Below are 26,980 nucleotides of genomic sequence, written 5' to 3'. Positions count from 1 at the left end.
GGAATATATGCAAGACTGCCCATACTAGCTGACTTTCTACTCAAAGCATCAACCACCACATTGGCCTTTCCCGGATGATATAAGATGGTGATATCGTAGTCTTTCAATAGCTCCAACCACCTACTCTGCCTCAAATTTAGCTCCTTCTGCTTGAACAAATACTGCAGACTCTTATGATCCGTGAACACCTCACATGACACGCCATACAGATAATGCCTCCAAATCTTCAATGCATGAACAATGTCTACTAACTCCAAATCATTAACTGGATAATTCTTCTCATGAATCTTCAACTGACGCGAATCATAAGTAATGACCTTGCCATCCTGCATCAACACCGCACCAAGTCCAATACGAGAAGCATCACAATAAATTGTATATGGCCCTGAACCTGTGGGCAAAACCAACACCGTCGCTATAGTCAAAATTGTTTTGAGCTTCTGAAAGCTCACCTCACACTCATCCTACCACCTGAACTAGGCACCCTTATGGGTCAACCTAGTCATCGGGGCTGCAATAGATGAAAACCTCTCCACAAACCGACGCTAATAGCTTGCCAAACCCAAGAAACTCTGGATCTCTATAACTGACATGGGTCTAGGCCAGTTCTTGACTATCTCTATCTTCTTCGGATCTACCTGAATACCTTCTGCTAATACAACATGACCCAAGAATGCAATTGAACTCAACCAGAACTCACACTTCAAAAACTTAGCATACAACTGACTATCTCTCAAAGTTTGAAGAACCATTCTCAGATGCTGCTCATGATCCTCCCAGCTGCGGGAATAGATCAAAATATCATCAATGAAGACTATCATGAACGAATCCAAGTAAGGTTTGAACACTCGGTTCATCAAATACATAAAAGCTGTTGGGGTATTTGTCAAGCCAAATGACATCACCAAGAACTCATAATTCCCGTACCGAGTGCGAAAAGCTATCTTAGGGACATCGGATGCCCTAATCCTCAAATGATGATAGCTAGATCTCAAGTGTCAATCTTCGAAAATACCTTGGAACCCTGAAGCTGATCAAACAAATCCTCAATCCTTGGCAATGGATACTTATTGTTGATTGTAACCTTGTTCAACTGCCGGTAATCTATACACATCCTCATCGATCCATCTTTCTTCTTAACAAACAACATCTTCGCACCCCAAGGCAAGACACTAGGTCTAATAAAGACCTTATCAAGTATGTCTTGCAACTACTCCTTCAATTCTTTCAACTTACGTAGGGCCATAGGATACGACAGAATAAAAATGGGTTGAGTGCCCGGAGCCAAATCAATGCAGAAGTCAATATCCCGGTCGGGTGGCATACCCAACAGGTTTGAAGGAAATATATCAGGAAACACACGAACAACAGGCACATAATCCATAGAAGGAACCTCAGCACTAGAATCACAAACATATGCCAAATAGGCCAAACACCCCTCCTCGACTATTCGCCAAGCCTTCATATATGAGATTACACTACAGGTATAATGACCAGGAGTCCCTCTCCACTCTAAGCAAGGCAACCCCGGCAAGACTAAGATCACAGTCTTGGAATGACAGTCCAAGATAGTGTGGTAAGGTAATAACTAATCCATCCCCAATATGACATCAAAATCAACCATGTCCAAAAGTAATAAGTCTACTCGGGTCTTAAGACCCCCAATCACCACTATACAAGAACGATGAACACGATCTACCATAATAGAATCACTCAGCGGTTTAGACACATATACAGGAGTACTCAAAGAATCACTAGGCATGATCAAATACGATGCAAAATAAGAGGACACATAGGAGTATGTAGACCTTGGATCAAATAGTACTGAAGCATCCTTACTACAAACTAGAACAGTACCTGTGATAACTGCATCGGAAGCCTCAGCCTCAAGCCTGGCTGGAAGAGCATAACATCGGGGTTGGGCCCTACCATTCTGTACTACATCTCTAGGATGGCCTCCTACTGGCTGGCCTCCACCTCTAGCGGTCTGACCTCCACCTCTAATACCTCTACCTCCACCTCTAGCACCCCTACCTCTACCTCTAGCTGGCTGAGTGGGCGGTGGAACACTAGGTGCCTAAACCATGGCACGGGAACCCTAGTGCTGAGAACTGCTCGGTGCTGTAGGGCAAAATTTAGCAATATGCCTCGTGTCGCCACAAGTAAAACAAGCCCTCGGCTGCTGGGGCTGACGACCCTGAAAACTCTAAAGCGAAGGTGCACTAATAAGAGCTGGCGATGCACTATAGGACTGCTGATCAGAATAATGCATGTAATAACCATGGCCACCTAGGGCACCGTGAGAAGCCTGAAGTGCTGAATGAAACAGCCTAGGAGGATGGACCCTACTAAAAGAATCCCTGCCCCCTGACGAGGCACCACTGAACTTACCAGAATAATGAGGTCTCTTGTCAGACCCCTGAACCACCTCCCTGTGATAGAACCATCTCAACCCTCCTGGCCACATTGGCCGCATCTTGAAAAGAAATCTCGCTCCCCGTCTCCTTAGCCATCTGCAATCGAAGCGGCTGAACGAGTCCCTCAATGAACCTTCTCACTCTCTCTCTCTCTATCAGTGTGAAGTATAAGAAGAGCATGATAGGCCAAGTCAATAAATCTGATCACATACTGAGTAACAATTATAGAACCGTACTAGAGACGCTTAGTTGTCGCAATTGCAAAATATTTATGGGAAATGCGAAAAGCAGTCATGCGAATTACAAGTGGACCTTCGCAATTGTGAAGGAAGACCAATAAGGCAGTCTTCGCAAATGCAAAGTCAACCAGGGCAATCAACCTTCGCAAATGCAAAAGTCAACAGTATGGTCATAGTTCGCAATTTCAAACTTGTGTTCGCAAATGCGAACATCGTGCTTCAGTTCTAGGCAATTTTGTAATCTCACATTTTTTGGCCCCAAACCATTTAATACCCAACTTATCTCATTTGTAAAATATTTTTTGGCTTATTTTCAGTCTTAGGGATAGAGGGAACAAGTTTGGAAGGTAGGGTTTATGCACTTACACTTGGATTTTGAAGATTGTGGTTAAGAATTTCTTACTCCTTTTTACTCATTTCTTTATTTCCTTGATTTGTATTGATTATCTAAGTGTGTAGTATTTTATCTAACATTTGAATTTTGTTTATGGAAATAATCATATTTAAAGTGTGGATTTAAAAACTTTTTTGTGCTTATGTATTGAATGATTTTTATCCTTTTATGAAGTGAGTTATTGTTACTTTAATTATTCTTGTTCTTTAATGTTTCCAAAGGGATTAGCTAACTCTAGGACTCGCCCATTAAATCCGAATTAATTTTGGGAAAGATTATTTGGGGTTGGGAAAGATTAATTAACAAGAACTTGAGGCTTTAACCCTCATTTTATTGATTCTACCTAGGGATAGGATTGAACTACTTGTAGCCATAATCGGGTGTGCTTAATCTCTTAATTGTTTTAGGGATAATTCAATTAGAAAGTCTTGTTAGTATTTGGAAGAAGCTAATATAGAGTTATTACCAATGACTAATTAACATAAACACGCTCATATTTGTAAAATCATGAAATACATTGGATCGTTACTTGAGTGTAATTCCTGATGTATCCATACTTGTAGCCATTGATCATTTTACTCGCTTTCTAGGTTAGTTTACATTTCCACGTTTAGGTATAAATATGTTCTCAAATCAATTCTAAGTATTTGGCATTGCACAACAAGTGATAATTCTCTTACATTCCTAATCGCCTACATATTGTTCTCTGTGGGATTCGACCCTGACTCATAGTTGGGTATATTATATTGCATGTGACCGTGTCCATTTACTTTTTAGTAGTGGATTTGGACGTCATCAAAATTGGCACCGTTACCGAGGAATACGGTTTTGAAATTACTAATTAGTGTGTGCTTTACTTTACGTCTTATTCTATTCCATCACACTTTACTTGTTTTGCTTGGTGTTGATAGGACAACATGGCCGAATATAAGGAAGAAATGGAAGAAAATCCTTTTGCGGACATAGATGAGTACATCGAGGATACAAATGCTATTGTACCTCCGATAGTTGGCGCTGCAACTTTCAAGGTGGAACATAGTTTAATCCTAATGCTAAAAGCGGAGTGGGTTTTCAGGAATTCCACTGATGATGATCCGACACAACATCTTAGAAACTTCTTGGGTGTGTGCACGATGCATAAGCAGAACAATGTCTCTGATGATGCCCTAAGGTTGAGGGTGTTCAAGTACTCACCTGCTGGGGATGCAAGGAAATAGCTTCAAAATATGCCACCAAATTCCATTCATTCTTGGTCTGAAATTGACCGAGTATTCTTAGCTAAATGGTTCCCGCAAAGTAAGAAATCTGAGCTCCAGGATAAATTTTTCTTTTTCAAACAAGTACCAGGAGAACATCTACATGAGGCATGGGATCGATTCAAGTTATATTTGGTGAGGTCTCCCAATCATGATTTTTCGGATTCTATCTTGTTGGAGAAATTCTACATGGGTTTAGATGCTATGAACTAATCTATAGCCAATAATGCAGCTGATGGATTTTTTATGGATAAGACATTCGCAAGGATCACACAATTCCTTGACAAAATGGCAAAACATAATCAAGCTTGGCACTCAGAGGACACCACATGTGGAATTGCATATGGTTATCCCTCATTGACCAACATGATTAAGGAGAATCAAGAAAGAGATCAAGTAATTGCAGGGCTTGTTATCAATGTCAATGTGTTGACAAAAATGTTCATTGAAAGCCAAACGAAGAAGGTAAATATGGTGGAAGATGTTTAACCATCATAAAGTGAAGATTATGAGGTAGGCAACTATGTCAACAACTCTCAAGGAGGCTATCAAAGGCAACAATACCAAGGTCGGGGAAAACAAAATCAATGGAGGCCTAAACCGCAAGGGCAAGGCAACCAACAGTGGCGAAATGGCCAAGGTAGCTAAAATCAAGGAAATTGGAATAACAACAACAACTTCTCAAATCGGAGTTCAAACCCTTATGTTCTATCGAAGGGTCAATATTCAAACCAGGGTTCTTCAAGTGATTCCAATTTGGAAAGCATGCTTGAATAGGTATTGCAAAATCAAGAGAGGTCTGACACTTCAATACGGAATATGACCGAGCTTGTTGGTTCTCATACTGCATCCATTCAAAAATTGGAGATGCAAATTAGAGATCTTTCTAGGGAACAAAATCTGAAGCAAAAAGGGACACGTCCAAGTGACACAATTGTGAACCCAAAGGGTAGTGGGAATGGTCCAACTTCTCATTGCATGGCAATTACTACTCGGAGTGGGAAGGTACATCAAGGAGAGAACGAACAAGTGGTTGAAGTGGAAGAGTCCGAACAAGAGGTTGACGCACAAGTTGAAGAGTCAATTGTTGTTGAAGCTAAAAGGGTTCCAAAAGAGTTGAAAGTGCAAGAAGTAAACCGGGAAGAGGTAAAGGAAAAGGTAAAAGAGATATCAAAAACTCTACCACCTATTCCTAGACCTCTTCCTCCTTTTCCCTTAAAGACTTGCTATGAAGGTTGATGATAGCAAACTCGAAAAGTTCTATGACATTCTCAAGCAGTTATCGGTGAATATTCCATTTCTGGAAGCATTTCAAAAGATGCCAGGTTTTGCTAAGTATTTGAAAGACTTGATTACCAAGAAGATAACCACCAAGAATGAAGTGGTGAATGTGACTCACTGGGTTAGTTCCATCATTACAACAACCACCGTTCAAAAGAAAGAAGACCCGGGAGTTTTCATCATTCCATGCACTATTAGGGTGCGTGATTTTGCAGGAGCTCTTTGTGATAATGGGGCTAGCATAAACTTAATGCCTCTTGCTATTTATAATCAAGCGGGGTTAGGTATGCCAAGGCCTATAAGTATGAGGTTGCAAATGGCCGATCGTTACATAAAGAGAACGGTGGGAAATGTCGATGATGTGCTTGTGCAGGTGGGAGAGTTCCATCTACCCACCGATTTCGTAATACTTGATTGTGCAGTTGACAAAGAGATCCTTATCATCTCGGGGAGACCATTCCTTGCCACAAGAAGAGCACTAATGGATTCAGAACAGAATGAGATCAAATTCCGTGTGAATGATGAAGAGGTTACATTCCAAGCAAGAAAGGGTATGAAACTACCACATGAGTATGAAATCATCTCGGTGATTGATGTTGTTGATGAAGTGGAAGATGCGGTTGAAATAAAGATGGAAGAACAATGCCTCGGTGACGCGTTGGTGGCTATTTTGGTAAACTTCGATGGTGAAGATATAGATGGGTACATGGAATCAGTCAATGCATTGGAAGGGCTTGGGTCCTACACTTATGCTCTGAAGAATCTCTCCCTCGACTTGGAGAATAGAGCCACTTCTCCCGCAAAGCCTTCTATTATTGAGCCACCGCAACTAGAGTTCAAACCACTTCCACCACACTCGAGGTATAAATTTCTTGGCTCAAATCGGTAATTGTGTCTTCTTTGTTGAATGATGTGCAGGTAGAACAATTGTTGAATGTCTTGAAGGAGCATAGGCAAGTATTGTGTGGACAATTGCGGACATCTGAGGGATTCTCGTGGAATTTGCGAACACAAGATCCAATTAGAGAATGAGAGTAAACCAAGTGTGGAGCATCAACGAAGGTTGAACCCTTCCATGTAGGAAGTGGTAAAGAAAGAGATCATTAAGTGGTTGGATGCCAGGGTAGTCTACCCCATTGCCGATAGTTCTTACGTAAGTCCAGTACAATGTGTGCCGAAAAAGGGAGGCATGACCGTAATTGAAAATGATAAAAATGAGCTCATCCCAACAAGAACGGTGACTGTATGGAGGGTGTATATGGATTACCGGAAGCTAAACAGTGCTACATTCAAGGACCACTTCCCTATGCCTTTTTTTGATCAAATGCTTGATCGGCTAGCGGGAAGGTCATTCTACTGCTTATTGGATGGATACTCCGGCTACAACCAAATCAATATTGTATTGGAAGATCAGGAAAAGACAACATTCACTCGTCCATATGGGACGTTTGCATTTAGCCGGATGCCATTTGGGCTATGCAACACTCCAGCTACTTTCAAAGGTGTATGATGTCAATATTCTCCGTTATGGTGGATGATTTCTTAGAGGTATTCATGGACGATTTCTCAGTAGTAGATGATTCTTTTGAGCATTGTCTAGACAACCTTCGACAAGTGCTTAAGAGATGTGAAGAAACAAACCTTGTGCTAAACTAGCAGAAATGCCACTTCATGGTGAACGAGGGCATTGTTTTGGGCCACAAAATTTCCAAACAAGGCATAGAGGTTGACCGGGCAAAGATCAACATCATTTTCAAGCTTCCTCCACCTACTTCAGTTAAAGGTGTCTGAAGTTTTTTGGGGCATGCCGTCTTCTATAGGCGTTTCATCAAGGATTTTTCTAAAATTGCAAATCCCATGTGCAAACTCTTTGAGAAAGATGCAAAATTTGTATTTGACGAGAAGTGCCTCAAAGATTTTGAGGAATTGAAACAAAAGCTCACCATGGAACCTATTATTGCCACACCCGATTGGTCTATTCCCTTCGAACTCATGTGTGATGCCAATGGTGTAGCTATTGGGGCAGTGCTTGGCCAACATCATAACAAGGTTCTTCACCTTGTCTATTATGCAAGCAAGACACTCAATGGCGCGCAAATGAATTATAGGGTGACTGAGCAAGAACTTCTTGCCATTTTCTATGACTTTGAGAAATTCTGGGCTTATTTGTTGGGATCCAAGGTGATAGTGTACACAGACCATACTGCTCTTCGCTATCTTATGGCAAAGAAGGATGCAAAGGCTAGGTTGATTCGGTGGGTCCTGTTGTTGCAAGAGTTTGACTTCAAAGTCAAAGATCGAAAAGGGACGGAAAATCAAGTGGTGGACCACCTATCAAGGCTTGAAGAGGCAGGGAGACAAAAGAAAGATCTTGAAATCAACGATGCTTTCCCAGATGAACACATTTTGGCATTATCTAACACTTTTGCTCCTTGGTATGCCGACATCTCTAACTTCTTGGTTAATGAACTTGTTCCCGAAGTGTCACGCCCCAAAAACCGAGGAGCACGACCGGCGCTCAACTGAGTAAACCCGACTGAGCAAGCCTGTTAGGTTTTATTCTACCCAAACTAATTCATGAATAAATAGGAGATGGACTCCATTAATCATACTTTGTAAGTATTTCATTAACAACTTCCATTTTATTTCCATTAGCAGCTTAATTCATAATTCTCAAAATATTGCAAGTTTTATAAATCTTTGCCAAATATCAAGATTTCTAACTCAATTCACCATTATCAAATACCACCCACAACCTGTCTACAGAGCCTCTAAATACAACTGAAGAGTAATATGGAAATGCCGGTAACAAGGCTCCGGCTATACCTTAAAATACAAAGTACATGATAAAAAATTGATATAGGACCCCGAAATGAAGTGGGGCTCACCATATCACCTGAAAGGAAGATGCATCACTAGCTTTGACCACCACTGCCTGCTATGGAACCACCTATATGCATTTAAAGACGTAGCGCCCCCGACAAAAGGGACGTTAGTGCCATCAAATAGCACTAGTATGTATAACTAAGCACCATCTCATTAGAAAGAACAACCATACAAGAACAAAGAAATCATAAGGATTCAACAAAAGCTTTAAACAATCACCACATCATCAAATAAAAGGAATCATATAGCTTTCACATAATTTCCATAGCTTTAGTTTGGGGCATTTAATACCGTTCATCATTATTCACAATACCACTACTTTATTGAGCGGAGTCCGATCACGACCCGATCGGCTAGGTTGCCTCATTTGAGACATGTACCTCAATCACAATCTCATTCTCACTTTCTGGAATTTAATATCAGCACAATACCACCATGTGTGCGGCATGGCGTCCGATCACGACCTGATCGGGTAGGCCGCCTTACCAAGGCGTTCTTCACATATCCCCAATTTACCAAGAATAGAACATTGAACACATTGAGACACACCTTTCACATATATTCTTGCAACACCAAATCCTTTGAAATAACAAATACTACATAAATCAAATTCCGGACTTACAACATATGCGGGGACACCATGGGAGCTCAATTTCTAAGAAGAGGGGTTTTCAGCCATACATACCTTGTTTATGCTTTTCTTAAGTTTCTACAATCCACCAACACCTCTAGCAATAACAATCTATAAGGAGAAAGCGAAATCAATTAATAATTTAGAAGGATTTCCCATGGTATAACTCTCTTAGGAATTTCATCAAATAGCTAATCATGTGAAATAGATTACAAGGTTCTACAATGGAAATTCCTTCTTCCCTCATCCAATTTCATCAAGAACTACCTAAAATAGTTCATTAATCCCACATACTATAGCTTAGTGTCACATGAAGTGCCTATTTCTAACTCCACAATATATTTTTGAACTCATAATCTCATATATAAAATATTAGAAGTAGGACTTACCCAGAAGATAGTGAGATAGAGATTAGCATGCTTGATTCTTGAGGGTTTGTGCAAGATTGATGATTAGGAGGCTAGGTTCCCCCTTTCTCTCTCTAAAATGCTATCACATCTCTCTAGATTTAGTGAAAAATAGTCCCAAATGAAGCCCCAAAGCTTATTTATTGAAGTAGGTTCGGATATGAAAATTTCCAAAAATGACCCCCGAAGTCAAATAAGTGGTGCAATTATGATATAGCAAAATCGAAATGTGGGCAGCATTCTTGTAGCATAATCATTATGTGATAGCATACTCGATAGCATAACCAACATGCGACAACATAATATTTTGCCCGACACTGCGTCATTATGCGACACATATGCGGTCCGCATAGTCATTTTGCGATCGCAAAATTGGTCGCAAATCCAGCCTTTGGTAATTTGATCATAACTTTGTGTAGGAATGTTCAAATGATGAATGGTTTGAAGCGTTAGAAACGAGACTCAAAGACCTTTCATTGGATAGGTTGTTCACCACGTAAAACCTATATATATATATATATATATATATATATATATATATATATATATATATATATATATATATATATTTATATTTAGATATGCTCATCCAAAGTGTGGACTTGTGCGAACTCATTTAGAATTTTAGCATAGTATGAAATTTTCCAATTTGACTTAGACTTAGGCCTCCCATTAGACCCCACATGACATATTATAAGACTTATACACTTATTTACCAAATCCAATTGATTCCCATCATATTAATAGCACATAAAATATTATAATTAGCCTATATGGTACCACGAAATCCTAATTTACTTAGCGAAACTTTTCGGGGCCTTACATTCTCCCCCCTTAGGATCATTCATCCTCGAATGAGGAGTAGAGTCCTACCCAAACACTTAACATAATATATCTCTTTTCTAACCTACCTCAAGTCCCTAAATTTTGACTAACTCCCAACTTTTCAGAAATTTTTCCAGCATCTCTTTTGTAACTAGGCCTATCCACCTGCCATAGAACCACCAAAACACCCTAACAACTCATCCACAACTCGACAAAGCATCACAATGTATATTTTCATAACACTAATCTTACCATTACAAGCGCTACATTAACATAATTATACCTAAATATAGACTGCACATTTTTAAATCATAACACCTATAAAGTACTTTTCAAATCGAAACTAATTGTTACACAATCAAGCGAAAATGTTTTCTTTCCACGACACTTTCGGCCTTCAAGGTGTCCTCCTCGACTTACAGACTTTGCCAAAACACATTCACGGAAACACCCCAACATCCAAAATTATCTAACAAGGATGACAACTAGATACCTCACATAAGCTAACTATCCATTAACTTCACCTTCAATAATTTTTATTAGAATGATACATAAAGGATATCCAACTACCTTCTTAGGCATAAACATGTGAAAACACAATATATGGGGAACAACTATGGGGAACTTCATAGTCCTAGTTCGGCCTAATGTGAAATAAACTTATGCAACCTTTATTATCAACTCACATAACGTCTTCAAGGGAAAATATTGAGAATAAACTGCTCACCCTCCACAATTCTAAATCTCTATACGAACACCCACACTAAACCTTTGATGACCTTCAACAATTACTCTAAGATGTGCTATCATAAAGTGACCATAAAATTACCTATCGAATATATGTGATCACATGGGGATGCTTCCTTTTTGACATATTTGAACCTTCAATACCCACTAGATTTAATACAATGAGGAGCAACAGAATTTAAGATCAGGTTGGAATTATCCAGGAATCCATTAGTGTGCTAAGCAGAGTATTTCGTGAGGTTATATGCTAATAGACACGAAAAGTAGTACTAACAATACTGATATGGTTAATTATTTTGAACATTAATTATTAGACAAATGAGGCATATGGGTAACTAGTACATTGGCAATAGGAATCATTAAGGAGGAATATTCAAGTACGTGACCCAGTCGTCTCCTGGAGTGTAGGGAAAATCAGTTTATTAGGAAGGAGAATACTCTGGCACCTTGAATGCGATATGGGTTTCAAAGAACATGAAATTGAATTACACTCCTATCGTTAATTGACACAAGGAATCTATGCCATAAGCCTATGAGGATGAAAAGAAGTTGAACACTTATGAGATTATCATGTTTCAAACAGCTTAACCCTTCCTGATAATTGATACTATATGAGAGAACTAAAGATACAACAACTTGTATTCCAAATCAATATTCTTATGATATGTGCAAAAATCTGAAGGCATCTAATCTCAACCTTTCACGAGTGAAACCACATAGCTAGGACATCTTAATATTGGGACGAAATCATGTATTGGTTAGAGGGGTTCTAATGGGTAACATGATGATCCGAGGAGAAAGACAAATAACACTCCTATCCACCTAGGAAGGTGGAATACCAAGGGTAGCAAAAATCCCCGCACATGACAATGACATCGTCAATAATCCTAGAAGCCGAGTGAGCTGAAGGCCACATAACCCATACAATCCGACCCATTTAAGACTTTTGAAAAAGGTATGCACTTTAGTTTGAAATTATGGAAATATAAGCTTGAACATAAGGGAAATCATTACTTTTGGAACCCATGAGACAAGCCCATGTAGCCCTAGAAAATCGTTAACAATGGTGAGAAAGTACTTAAAACCATTACGAGTTGGTGTAGAATAAGGCCTTAATGTGTCCACATGAATAAGTTTGAAACAATGAGACATCTTAATGTATTTAACGGGGAAAATTAACCTGGGTTATCTACTCACAAGGACAAGCAGAGCATGTAAATGGTTGTTAGAATAACATCTACAAGGAATACGAGCAATATTTATTTATTCTAACAAAAGGAATATGTGCCCATCCTTGATACTATAAGACTTCCTCTTTGATGCCATAAAACATAAGTGAAATTTACAATGAGAGTTATTTGATTAAATAGATAGTAGGTCGGCAAAACTAATGAGCACCATTTGGAACCAACACGCTTAAACTGAGTTGAAGACATTAGAAGTCTATAGTAAAGGACAATTTACCCACTTCCAGTGTCTCTATTTTTTTGAAAAGGGGGCTTGTAGAGTACATAAAAGTGAGATGAATTGAATCGAATCATATAGTTGGATAGCTAGCCGAGAAAATGAGATAAGATCGTATTGAAAAATATGGAGAAACGACACATGATGCAAGGTAAATGAAAAGAAAGTGAGAGAGCCTATGGAAGTATTCTTTACATTGTAACCACTAAGAAGGGTGGTAATATAAGGGATTACGAGAAGCTGAATTTTTGAAAGAATATCTCTGTATGTAGTCACGTGATGTATAGCTCCAGAATACAAAAATCCAATTATGTTTAGAAACTATACTCCACAATGAAGCACTACAACACACTTCTACACAACCAGTTATTACCAGCCACAGTGGGAGATGCTATAAGACTGGATTGAGAGAAAGTCTTTGACATATGAATGTGTTACTAGATGTATTGCTCCTTGGTCAAACCAAAACCAAAAAGTGAGAGTCAGACTGATAAGCAGATCGTTGGACTAGAATATGTGTAGATAATCCATTATCGAAATGAGATCATTCAATCTCAACAATTATGGCATGTTATCAACCCTTGATGAACTTGAAATCAGGTGGGAACCCAATAAGATAGTATAAAATAATCATGTAAGGTTTACAGGTTTTCATAATGAGTTCTCCATGGATTTTGACTTGACAAATACCCAGATGCTAATGAAAGACAGAAAAACCTGAGAAACAAGCGTTGTGCTATGATCAAAGGTGCACTTGGTCTTGATGGAGAGCCTAGTAAGGGTCCTTATGAGAAAGAAAGTGTTACAATGACACATAGAAGGATATGTTCTCTCATGGTAATCGAACAAGTGTTGGGAAACTAGAACAATGAATTCACTAACTAAGGAGCACAATTAACACATGTTGTGGAGGTGTAAAGAGAAAATAAACATTTGTTATGAGCTGGACATGCTTCTGCTATATTAACTCCCAACTGCAATACACGACCACGCCACAGGCAACCACAATACTAGGAACAAAGCGAGCTACTTACTGCGGGATGTCCTAAGTTGACACGAAAGTTATACTAAGATGGCGACACACGATCTTCCTATGACGGAGATGTGAGGATCTCAATTTTCAGAGAGACTTTATGCACATGGTGGACATTTTGATTGACATGCACTCATGTGATAGGTGTTAAGGTATGCTCTTATGTTACTAGATAGTGAGAAACTTTCATGATGATACTCGCAAGAGAGTAGAGTGACTGTTCAAACCATATAAGCCATATACACAAGTGAGTAAAAGAGTGACTCGAGAAGGATCGCAACACTGGGATACTTTACATGGAACTTGACACCACATAGGTAAACTTTACGACGGTGCATGCATAGGCACAAATGAGCAGACTTGTCCATAAAACGATTTTGTAGCAAATTCATCGGATGTAGTCCCCTGTTGAGAATTTAAGAAAGAAAGTGGAATCCTAGAGTTATAACTCCATTCAAAGACGTATTTATAGAACTTAATTCCACAAGAGGATGTAAATAAGAGAATTTGTGATAGAGCGGATTCACGAACAATATGTCTCCTTCAAGGAGTAGGTACACACAAGTTTTTGTAACTCACATCTTATTAAAACCACATTTATTAGGACACTTCAATATGGATGTAGACATGCAATGAGTAAAGTTTTTGTGTTGTTCATAATGACGTACTACGGAGTGACTTACTTTGTGACTTTAGTGTAAGGCCCCGTGAAAATTTTTGCTCAAAACCCGAGATCTCGTAGTGCCAAGTTAGGAATATGTGTTAAAAATTCGTGAAATTCTTCGCGGCGAGCAAGCTGACCGCGGTTCGAACCCTTTGGATTGATCTGTGCATTAAAAAATTAAGGAAAATGTTTTTCAGAAGGGTGCATTTCTGCGACCGCATAACAGCAATGCGGGCCGCATATCTGCCGCATAGTGAGATAGTATGTTGGCTAATATTAAGGACAACTATGCGGCCAATTATGTGATCGCATAATCAATATGCGGGCCGTATAGTCAATGCATAATCTCCTTGAAATTTTGTGAGTGGCAGTTCTGCGGTGCATTATGCGACCGCAGAATAGGTATGCGGATTGCATTCTTGTCGCATGCCCGGACAGTTTGTTTATGTTTTGGGAGCCATTTCGCGGTCCCTTTTGAATGCCACATGTCAATTATGTGATCGCATATGCGATCACAGATCTGTTCCGCGGCTCCAAATTTCTAATTTTCTGACCCGACCCATGTCGATATATTATATGCTACCCTTAATTTTAGGCCTATTTCCTGATGCATTTAGAGAGAGAGAGAGGGTCCTAGAGGCAGAAGGGGTTCTTCATCAACATTTCTCCTAAGATCTTGCTTAAACCTTAAAGATTTGTCAAGAAAGGCACCTAGGTCTTCTTCCTAAAAGGTAAGGTTCTATAACCCAAGCTCTTAATTACTAGATATAACTAGGATAGACCACTAGAAGGGTAATCCATGAGGATTGGAGTGGATATCTTGCATGCATGAGTTCTTAAAGTATTTGGTGAGGTTTTGAGATAAGGACGGGATGAGGGATGGTAGGATCTTTCATAAATAGTTTTAAAAGCATAACTCCAACTTAGTGTTTGAAAATATGCTCAAATGAGCTAGAACTATGATCACCCCTCTAATTTGTGGTTCGATTTGTCATGTTCCTAAGAAATTGACGTTGCTAATTGTCTCGGAGTATAGTAGGACTTAAGGAAAGCTCAATCGAGGTATGTATGCTAAAATTTCTCTCTCGGAAGTGAATTCCATATTGTTTTTGTATGTTTAAGTGTGGTTTGCCTACAAAAATTATATAGCCTCGAGTCAAATTTTAAATGAAGGTTAGTATACTAATTGGGTGAGAAGAATTCAATCTATTTGATGTTCCTAGTTGCTCTTATATGTACTAAATGCCTTGATTAAATGTGCCTATTTGTTGATAAATAATAAGGATGTTTGGGAATGAATCGAATGAGAAAATGTGAAATGAATTGAGAAATAAGCCTCGACCCAACTGTTAGGGACTAACTTCAAAAATAGAATGGCCTAAAGGTCTTGTACCAGAACCATGCCCATAAGTGATTGTTGCTTATAATAGTTGTAGTTATACTACAACTGTGTGCAGTATTAAATTGAATCAAAAATGTTTTTTTGGGAGTATCATTAGCAAGACCGAGGAAGGGTGCGTCATAAGGCCCACACCTGAAACTACACGTGCCAGTGTAGGAGTGGAGTGTGATTTGGGATGAAAGTGAAATATTGGTAAAATTGTGACTATTCCCCCAAAGTGGGATGAAACTAATACCTGTGAATTGAAAAAAAAAGCCAACCCACACGGCATATGTGGGAAGGCGGCCTAGCTGATCGGGTGGAGATCAAACTCCATGTTGCACACATAGTAGTACTACTCTTGTGACAACTTTCTTTCGCATCATAATGTTAAACCACATTGTCCGTGGGGAGATTTCCTAGCCGATCGGGCATGATTGGAATCCGTTCTAACAAAGACGGTGGTAATATCGGTGCTAGTGATCTCCCAACCAAAAATATATATACTATTTTCTTACTTGAAAATCGTTATGTTTTAATTGGTTATTTGGATATTGTTGATTTTGACTTGCTATTTCTACGTGATGTCTCTGCTTATATGGACATTCTATTTTGAAAGGGGACTTTTAGCCTTACATACTAGTGCTATTCGACGGCGCTAACGTCCTTTTTGCCGGGGGTGCTGTATCATTTAATGATACAGGTGGTTCCACAGCGGGTGGCATCGGCCAGTGGTAGCGGTACTCTCTTCCCAGCAGTCTTGGTGAGCCCCACTCCATCCTGGGGTCATGTCATGTATCTTTTGTTCATTTTCTCATCACGTTTTTTAGGTATAGTCGGAGCCTTATTGCTGGCATTTCCCTATTACTCTTCTATTATATTTAGAGGCTCCGTAGACTATTTGTAGGTGGTGGTTGATGTTGGGCTTCAGGACTAGGAATGTTAGTATTAGACAAGCATGCTTTTCATTAAACTTGTAAACTTGTAATATTTTGAAAACTATGAATGAAGTCATTACGGAAAATGAAATGGAAGTTTCTAATGGAAGATTTCTTAGTGTTTTGATACAATGGGATAACATTCCCTCTTTATTCATGAACTAGGTTGGGTAGAATGAAATCTAACAGTCTTGCCCAGTCGGGTTTACTTGGTTGAGCGCCGGTCGCGTCCCACGGTTTTTGGGTCATGACAAACTTGGTATCAGAGCCTAAGATTTTAAAGTATCCTAGGATGTCTCGGAGTTGTGTCTAGTAGAGTCCTTCTTATCGGTGTGTTGTCGACCACATGTATAAGTTGGAGGCTATTTGGACATTTAGGAAATTCCACCCTTCTTTGATATTCCGGATCGTGCTATAGAGATCGGGATAGAGATCTAATTTCCTTGTTATGTCCCATTTTCCAGATGAGTAATCCATGAGTCCGAAGAAGCGAGGAAGGAATAACCCCGCCATTAAATTTGGGGGAGATTGCGCATGATTTCGTAGGGAGGATGCATCAAGCTGTGCAAGGATTGGAAGAACTTATTGCTAAGGGAAGTGTCCTTGTCCCTGCCAATGTCGCCGCACCACTAGAGCGTGTAGTGAGAACATCTAAGAAATGAAAGTGGGTTGTTGGTGCTAATAAGCTAAATTGTTTAGTTTGCAAGAAGCGTCACTTGGGGAGATGTTGGATGACCGTCGAGATATGTTATGGTTGTGGAAAGAGGGGGCACAAGAAGAATAAATGCCCTATGTTGGGTACACCTATCGCGGTCTACCCGGTATGTGGGAAGGAACATTTAACGAAGTGTTGTGAGTGTGCCCAGCAACGTGTTTAGGGTGGTAGATTAGGGCAATTCCAAGGTCCCGCACAGCAAACCAATACTGGAATTGGTACTCCCGCATTAGAAGCTTAGAGGAAGGATAAGATGGAAGTTTATAATGTACGCAAAAATGGTGAGTATCAGGTCGGTGGGGCGAGTCAGTTTAGTGGACCTTATCCACATTGTGTGAAATGTGGGAAATATCAGAGTATGTCGCTATGGTACTAATGTATGCTACATATGTGGTATGCCGGGTCATCTTCAAAGAGATTGTCACTCATCTCGCCAGATCATGGGCAGGGGTATGGCGCAGCCCACCAGTTCTACAACTACTTCATATGTAGCGCCTTCGGGACGTAGAGCAGTTGAGGGTGGTGTTCAGAGCTCGGGAGGGCCCAACGGGTTCTATGCTAGGAGGGGGCATCAAGGGTCGGAAGCTTTCTTAGGTATGGTTACAGGTATGCAGACTTTTCAATCTCATGATGAGTATCCCTTATTGACTCTGGCTTTGCTTTGTCATATATCAATCCTTGTATTGCTATGGAATTTGGGGTAGAGTCAGGGCGACCTTATGGTCCATTCTGTGTATCTACCCTTTGAGCGAGATGTATTATTCATGAAGCCTCTTTAGTACAATTATCTTACTTGCAACCTCGTAAGGAATTGAGTTCTATGATGATTTCCTAAACTGAGTCAGAATCTGAGGGTAACTATTTCCACTCACTTTCCTAGACCCTCACCAAGGAACTATATCTGATAAATTTCTTATATATCATTTTACTCAAATGGATAACATCTACTCACTTGTGCTTATGCATGAACGATCGTAAAATTTGCCTATGTTGTGACCCTTCTTGAGTCGCTCATTTCTCCCTAGTGTAGATGGCTTCGATGGTTCAAATAATCACTTCGCTTCTTCGTCAATATTATCATAAAGTATTTTCACTAACTAGTAACATGAGAGCCTATCTCAGCTCCTATCATATGTGTGCATATCAGTGGAAGTAGATCGTTTGTCTGTATAAGTTTCTAGAAATTTGAGGTTTTCACAAATTCGCCACAAGAAGATATTTTCCTTGCCCATTGTAGTATGACTTTCGTGCTTACTTAAATCGTTCCACAATAAGTAGCTCACTTTATTCTTAGTGTTGAAGTTGCCCGTGAAGTGGCCCAGTATCGCAGTCGGAGAACTATGATAACAGAATCGTGTCAATCTCATAGAAAAGAGTTTATTCCCTCTCCAGCCAACATATGACCCCCTCCATATTTTTAATAAGTCCTAGCAATGTGGATTCAATCGTGAAAGGCTCATATTAGATGTTTTGGATTTGGCACATATCATATTAATTTGAAAGGCAAGTTGTCGTATCTTTAATACTCTCGTATAGGATCAACTATCAGGAAGGGTTGAATGGGTTGAATTATAGTAATCTCACAAGTGTTCAACTGCTATTTCATTCTCATGTGCTTGTGGCGCAAATTCCTTGTGTCAATTAATATTAGGAATGTAATTCGACTTCATATTTTGAAACCCCTATCTCATTCAAGGTGCCAGAGTATTCTCATTCTTGATAAATTGATCTTCCCTACACTCCAGGAGTCGACTGGTGGCACGTACCTAAATAGTCCTCCGTGAATGATTCTATTGCCGATATGCTATCTAAACTCCATGCCTCATTGTTTCAAACCAATGATTTCATCGAAATGATTAATCGTGTCATCATAATCCGTAGTAAGTTTTGTGTTTCCTAAATAAAATACAACCTCATGAAATACCCCGCTCAACATATCTACATTGATGGATTCTTGAAATACTTCCAGTCCAATCTTGAACCTTATTGTTCCTATTCGTGGTAAACCTATTAAGGGTATGGGTTCAAGCATGTCAAAAGGTAGCGTCATTCCATGGTTAATCGTATTAGATAGGGACTCTATGGTCGTATTTATTCTAGCCCCTCACAGAATAATGGTTAAAAGTCGCCAAGTGTTCAACTCGGGTGTCCGACATAAATATTTAGAGTTAAAGGAAGTAAGCAGGTTGTTCTCAAGGTTCCCTCTAGGAAGATGCTATGGGAATTGTCCCTAAGGGTAAAGTAGGTGTAGTGCACTTTAGAAGTTATGGAACCTTGGAAAAGATGGGTCAAATTATGAGTATGATGCCCCCTCTATCGTATCGTTGCCCTCCATGGTTCCGATGTTCCATATAGCTATGTCTAAGAAGGTAATTACAAATCTTTGGTACATCATTCCAGTGAGAATTGTTGAAGGTGGAATTAATGGATAGTCGACTTATAGGGAGTAGCTAATCGCAATCCGGGATTAAACCAGGTTGAGAGTCATGGAAGGGAAAATATTTATTCGCTTAATTGTATATTATATGGTCATGATTCGAGAGGTGCTTTCTGTGTGTTATGCCTTAAATATGTGTAGCTTATGTGCAGGTATTGTCTTTGATAATGAGATGTTAGATGTGTGGAAAATTTGTGTTATTGGTATATTGTACTAGTTGCTTAGTTACGGATGTATTTTTAAAATGGGTTTCTGAGGTTCTCTGATAGGTAGATGGGCCCAGTTACAAAGGAAGCTCTGGCAAAATTTTCAGAAATTTAGGGAGTTAGTCAAATTTGGAATTTCTGGGGTGTGAATGAAGAGTCGAATCCAATATAAAGGGGCACTGCTAAGGTGGAGAGTCAATTGTTGTTGGTAGAATGAAGAATAGTGTTGAGGCAAGGATTGTAGTGTTGGTACACCAACTGAGTTGGTGGTAGCGGGTTATAAATCTGGTGTGGAAGAGAAAGAGGACGATAATGTATTAGGCTTTTCTCAGTAGATGGCTTCTACCCTTTGGCTTCTAGATTCACTTCTATTGTTGCCATTGATGATGTCTAGTGCTTATTCAGGTTCGAGGGTTTACTATGAACAAGTTAGTTCTCAATTCTCGGTAGGATACTATAAGTAGTTGAACGTATTGATTAGGGAATAGCAGGAGAATCACTTGATAAGTATACCGCTATCCATAATTGAGGGGCATGTGAAATTTGGGAGCTTGAGGTATGTAAGGAAGGAAGTAAGTCATGTTGGGTGTTTGGGGCGAGCCATGATCCTTATTCGAGGACGAATGATCTTAAGGGGGGACCGTGAAAATTTTTGCTCAAACCCCGAGATCTCGTAGTGCCAAGTTAGGAATATGTGTTATAAATTCGTAAAATTCTTCGCGACAAGCTTGATTGATCTGTGCATTAAAAAGTTAAGGAAAATATTTTTCGAAGGGTGTATTTCTGCGACCCATTATGTGACCACATAACAATAATGTGGGCTGCATATCTGCCGTAGAGTGAGACAGTATGTTGGCTAATTTTAAGTTCAACTATGCGGCCAATTATGCGATCACATAATCAATATGCGGGCCGCATAGTCATCACATAATCTCCTTGGAATTTTGTGAGTGGAAGTTTTGCGGTGCATTATGTGATCGCAGAATAGGTATGCGAACCGCATTCTTGTCGCATACCTTGGCAGTTTGTTTATGTTTTGGGAGCCATTTTGCGGTCCCTTTTGCGGGCCGCATGTCAATTATGCGATCGCAGATCTGTTCCGGGGATCCGAATTTCTAATTTTCTGACCCGACCCCATGTTGATATATTATATGCTACCCTTCATTTTAGGCCTATTTCCTGATGCATTTAAAGAGAGAGAGAGGGTCCTAGAGGGAAAAGGGGTTATTCAGCAACATTTCTCCTAAGATCTTGCTTAAACCTTGAAGATGTGTCAAGAAAGGCACCTAGGTCTTCTTCCTAAAAGATAAGGTTCTATAACCCAAGCTCTTAATTACTAGATATAACTAGGATAGATCATTAGAAGGGTAATCCATGAGGATGGGAGTGGATATCTTGCATGCATGAGTTCTTAAAGTATTTGGTGAGGTTTTGAGCTAAGGATGGGATGAGGGATGGTAGGATCTTTCATAAATAGTTTTAAAAGCATAACTCCCACTTAGTGTTTTAAAATATGCTCAAATTAGCTAAAACTATGATCACCCCTCTAATTTGTGGTTCGATTTGTCATGTTCATAAGAGATTGATGTTGCTAAGAGTCTCGGAGTATAGTAGGACTTAAGGAAAGCTCAATCGAGGTATGTAGGCTAAACTTTCTCTCTCGGAAGTGAATTCCATATTGTTTTTGTAAGTTTAAGTGTGGTTTGCCTACCAAAATTGTATAGCCTCGAGTCACATTTTAAATGAAGGTTAGTATACTAATTGAGTGAGAAGAATTCGATCTATTTGATGTTCTTAGTTGCTCTTATATGTACTAAATGCCTTGATTGAATGTGCCTATTTGTTGATAAACTATAAGGATGTTTGGAAATGAATCGAATGAGAAAATGTGAAACGAATTATGAAATAAGCCTCGACCCAACTGTTAGGGACTAACTTCAAAAATAGACTGGCCTAACGGTCTTGTACCCGAACCATGCCCATAAGTGATTGTTGCTTATAACTCCAATGTGTATCTAAATTGTTGGTTGGCATGTCCCTCTTTGGGAAGAACCCCTTATGTTTGATGATTCTATTTCTATTGAATTCGAAAATATATGATTCCCGGAATATTTGGTACATTGATATTGGTTGGTGATCCTTGAAAATAAAGGGATGAAAATGTGGAAAACAAAATGTGGCCTTCATGCCATGAAAAGGATAAACCTTGTGAAAGGCCCAAAGGGGCAAAGAGATATTGGTATCGAGAGAGATTAAGAGCATTAATCAAAACTATAAAGTGTGAAAGGTATTGAGGTAAGCAGTGTTGTATTTTTGCTATATTAGTATACATGTATTTATACTAGAATTGTGTGCAATATTAAATTGAATTAAAAATGTTTTTTTGGGAGTATCATTAGCAAGACCGAGGAAGGGTGGGTCATAAGCTCCACACCTGAAACTACACGTGCCAGGGTAGGAGTGGAGTGTGATTTGGGATGAAATTGAAATATTGGTGAAATTGTGACTATTCCCCCAAAGTGGGATGAAACTATACCTGTGAATTGGAAAAGAAAATGCCAACCCACACGACATATGTGGGAAGGCGGCCTAGCTGATCGGGTGGAGATCAAACTCCATGTTGAGCACATGGTGGTACTACTCTTGTGACAATTTTCTTTCGAATCATAATGTCAAACCACTTTGTCCATGGGGAGATAGCCTAGTCGATCGGGCGTGATTGGACTCTGTTCTAACAAAGACGGTGGTAATATCGGTGCTAGTGATCTCCCAACCAAATATATATATATACTATTTTCTTACATGAAAATCGTTATGTTTCAATTGGTTATTTGGATATTGTTGATTTTGACTTGATATTTCTACGTGATGTCTCTGCTTATATGGACATTTTATTTTGAAAGGGGACTTTTAGCCTTACATACTAGTGCTAAAGTCCTTTTTGCTGGGGTGCTATATCGTTTAATGATACAGGTGTGTCCACAGCGGGCAGCATCGGCCAGTGGTAGCGTTACTCTCTTCCCAGCAGTCTTGGTGAGCGCCACTCCATCCCGGGGTCATGTCATGTATCTTTTGTTCATTTTCTCATCACGTTTTTGAGGTATTGCCGGAGCCTTATTGCCGACATTTCCCTATTACTCTTCTATTGTATTTAGAGGCTCCGTAGACTGTTTGTGGGTGTTGGTTGATGTTGGGCTTCAGGACAAGGAATGTTAGTATTTGACAAGCATGCTTTTCATTAAACTTGTAAACTTGTAATATTTTGAAAACTATGAGTGAAGTCATTACGGAAAATGAAATAGAAGTTTCTAATGGAAGATTGTTTAGTGTTTTGATAAAATGGGATAACATTCCCTCTTTATTCATGAACTAGGTTGGGTAGAATGAAATCTAAGATGCTTGCTCAGTCTGGTTTACTCGGTTGAGCGACGGTCGCATCCCACGGTTTTTCGGTCATGACATTTAGGTTGATAGGGCAATAACATAATCAATGCCCCTCGACTCCATATCCTTAACGCACGTTGGTAACATACTAATATACTACATTATCTGGTAGTGCAGTGACATTAATAGGAACAAGGGTACTCCCCTTAGCAACAAGTTCTACCAATCCCTCCATGGCTCGATACATACTCCTAACAAATGCTTGGGCAATCTCCCTCAGATTCAATGGTGGGGTCATTCCCTTCTTAATGCTTCAAACTCATGGATTATGGTATCGAGATTACTCATCTGGAGAATAAGACACAACGAGGAAATTAGCTCCCTATCTTGGGTTCTATCGCACGATCTGGAGTATCAAAGAAGGGTGAAATTCCTAAATGTCCAAATAGCCTCCAACTTATAGATGTGGTCGACAACACACCGATAAGAAGTACTTTACTAGACACGGCTCCTAGACATCCTAGGACAATTTAAAACCTTAGGCTCTGATACAAAGTTTGTAACGCCCCAAAAACCGAGCAGCGCGACCGGCGCTTAACCAAGTAAACTCGACTGAGTAACCCTGTTAGGTTTCATTATACCCAAACTAATTCATGAATAAATAGGAGATGGACTCCATTAATCATACTTTGTAAGTATTTCATTAACAACTTCCATTTTATTTCCATTAGCAGCTTAATTCATAAGTATCACAATATTAAAATTTTTATAAATCTTTGCCAAATATCAAGATTTCTAACTCAATTCCCCATTATCAAACACCACCCACAACCTGTCTACGGAGCCTCTAAATACAACTGAAGAGTAATATGGAAATGCCGGCAACAAGGCTTCGACTATACCTCAAAATACAAAGTACATGATAAAGGATTGATACAGGACCCCAAAATGAAATGGGGCTCACCATGTCAGCTGAAAAGAAGATGCGTCACTAGCTGCGACCACCACTGCCTGCTATGGAACCACCTACATCCATTTAAAGACATAGCACCCCCGGAAAAAGGGACGTTAATGCATCGAATAGCACTAGTATGTATAACTAAACACCATCTCATTAGAAAGAACAACCATACAAGAATAAAGAAATCATAATGATTCAACAAAAGCGTTAAACAATCACCACATCATCAAATAAAAGGAATCACATAGCTTTCACATAATTTTCATAGCTATAGTTTGGGGCATTTAATACCGTTCATCATCATTCACAATACCCCCGCTTTCTTGAGTGAAGTCTGACCGCGACTTGATCAGCTAGCTTGCCTTATTTGAGACATATACCTTAATCACAATCTTATTCTCACTTTCCGAAATTCAATATCAGCACAATACCACCATGTGTGCGGCATGGCGTCCGATCACGACCTGATCGGGTAGGCCGCCTTACCAAGGCGTTCTTCCTTTCTCATTAATCATATCATTTCAATCTTTATTTTACATATATCAATTCGTAGGCACTTAGGGCCACAATTATCACATCATAATTGAAATTAGGCCACATTTTATAACTCACATTCCACATCACTTTCACTTTCAACATCAAACTTGCAATTTAAGATAATGGGTACATACAAGAGCAATTCAAGTTGTAAGCATAGAGAAGAATTCTCATGATTCGGCATAATAATCACAATTTAAACTTGACTTGAAATCTAGGCAATTTAGCATATAGCTCTCATTCTTCACATATCCCCAATTTACCAAGAATAGCACATTGAACATATTGAGACACACCTTTCACATATATTCTTGCAACACCAAATCCTTTGAAATAACAAATACTACATAAATCAAATTCCGGACTTACAACATATGTGGGGACACCATGGGAGCTCAATTCCTAATAAGAGGGGTTTTTAGCCATACATACCTTGTTTAAGCTTTTCTTAAGTTCCTACAATCCACCAACACCTCTAGCAATAACAATATATAAGGAGAAAGAGAAATCAATTAATAATTTAGAAGGATTTCCAGTGGTATAACTCTCTTAGGAATTTCATCAAACACCTAATCATGTGAAATATACTACAAGGTCCTACAATGGAAATTCCTTCTTCCCTCATCCAGTTTCATCAAGAACTACCCAAAATAGTTCATTAATCCCACATACTATAACTTAGTGTCACATGCATGGCCTATTTCAAACCCCACAATATATGTGTGAACTCATAATCTCATATATGAAATATTAGAAGTAGGACTTACCCGGAAGATAGTGAGCTAGAGATTAGCATGCTTGATTCTTGAGGGTTTGTGCAAGATTGATGATTAGGAGGCTAGGTTCCCTCTTTATCTCTCTAAAATGCTCTCATATCTCTCTAGATTTAGTGTGAAATGGTCCCAAATGAAGACCCAAAGCTTATTTATCAAAGTGGGTTCGGATATGAAAATTTCCAAAAATGACCCCCGAAGTCAAATATGTGGTGCAATTATGCTATAACATAATTGAAATGTGGGCAGCATTCTTGCAGCATAATTATTATGTGATAGCATAATCGACAGCATAATCGATTATGCTACAGCATAATCAACATGTGACATCATAATATTTTGCCCCGCACTACTTCATTATGCGACGCATATGCGGTCCGCATAGTCATTTTGCAATCGCAAAATTGGTCGCAAATCCAGCCTTTGGTAATTTGATCATAACTTTGTGTGGGAATGTCCAAATGACGAACGATTTGAAGCGTTAGAAACTAGACTCAAATAAATTTCATTTTATAGGTTGTTCACCACGTAAAACCTTACATATATTTAGATATGCTCGTCCAAAGTGTGGACTTGTGCGAACTCATTTAGAATTTTAGCCTAGTATGAAATTTTCCAATTTGACTTAGACTTAGGCCTCCCATTAGACCCCACATGACATATTATAAGACTTATACACTTATTTACCAAATCCAATTGATGCCCATCATGTTAATAGCACATAAAATATTATAATTAGCTTATATGGCACCACAAAATCCTAATTTACTTAGCGAAACTTTTTGGGGCCTTACACAAAGGTCTGGAAGCTTATCAAAAGAAATTTTTTTTGCAGGAGTGTAGGCATTACTATTGGGAAGAACCCTTCTTGTTCCGTAATTGTGCCGATAACATCATCCGACGATGCGTTCCAGAAGATGAGGTGATGCAAATTCTCAAGGCATGCCATGATTCGCTGGTTGGGGGTCCTTATGGAGGAAATCATACTGCAGCAAAAGTGCTTGAATGTGGCTATTATTGGCCAACAATCTATGAAGATGCAAACCAAATGGTCAAGGCATGTGACCAACGTCAAAGACAAGGGTCAATATCAAAGAGACATGAGATGCCAATGAACTTTATACTCAAGGTTGAGATCTTTGATGTGTGAGGAATAGGCTTTATAGGCCCCTTCGTGAGCTCGTATGGCATGACCTACATCTTGGTGACTGTGGACTATGTCTCTAAATGTGTTGAAGCAATCTCCTTACAGAACAATGAAGCAAGGAGTGTGACTGCATTTTTGAAGAAAAACATATTCATGCGGTTTGGCACTCCAAGGGCCATCACGAGTGATGGTGGGTCTCATTTCTGTAACAAGGCTTTTGCTGGGCTACTTGAAAAATATGGTGTAAAGCACAAGGT

General features: G+C 39.3%; 1 protein-coding gene across 1 annotated transcript; it reads left to right on the top strand.

The window, feature by feature from the left end:
- The first annotated feature begins 4,594 nt into the window (after positions 1 to 4,594).
- On the top strand, positions 4,595 to 26,726 carry LOC138883780 (uncharacterized). The gene is made up of 5 exons (XM_070164492.1): positions 4,595 to 4,771; positions 5,084 to 5,464; positions 5,541 to 6,448; positions 7,408 to 8,047; positions 26,412 to 26,726. The coding sequence occupies exons 1-5, from the start codon at positions 4,595 to 4,597 to the stop codon at positions 26,724 to 26,726; spliced, it is 2,421 nt and encodes an 806-aa protein (XP_070020593.1).
- Positions 26,727 to 26,980: the final 254 nt, after the last annotated feature.

This window comes from Nicotiana sylvestris, chromosome 12 (assembly GCF_000393655.2).
Source record: "Nicotiana sylvestris chromosome 12, ASM39365v2, whole genome shotgun sequence".
Taxonomy (NCBI): Eukaryota; Viridiplantae; Streptophyta; class Magnoliopsida; order Solanales; family Solanaceae; genus Nicotiana; species Nicotiana sylvestris.
The sequence above is the reverse complement of the archived record's forward strand: the minus strand, read 5'-3'. Positions and strand labels throughout refer to the sequence as shown.

Coding starts and splice junctions, on each gene's coding strand:
- LOC138883780 (XM_070164492.1), top strand. CDS start 4,595: ATGGCAAAACATAATCAAGCTTGGCACTCAGAGGACACCACATGTGGA. Junction 4,772..5,083: donor TTGAAAGCCAAACGAAGAAG/GTAAATATGGTG, acceptor ATGCTTGAATAG/GTATTGCAAAATCAAGAGAG. Junction 6,449..7,407: donor CCACTTCCACCACACTCGAG/GTATAAATTTCT, acceptor CGTCTTCTATAG/GCGTTTCATCAAGGATTTTT.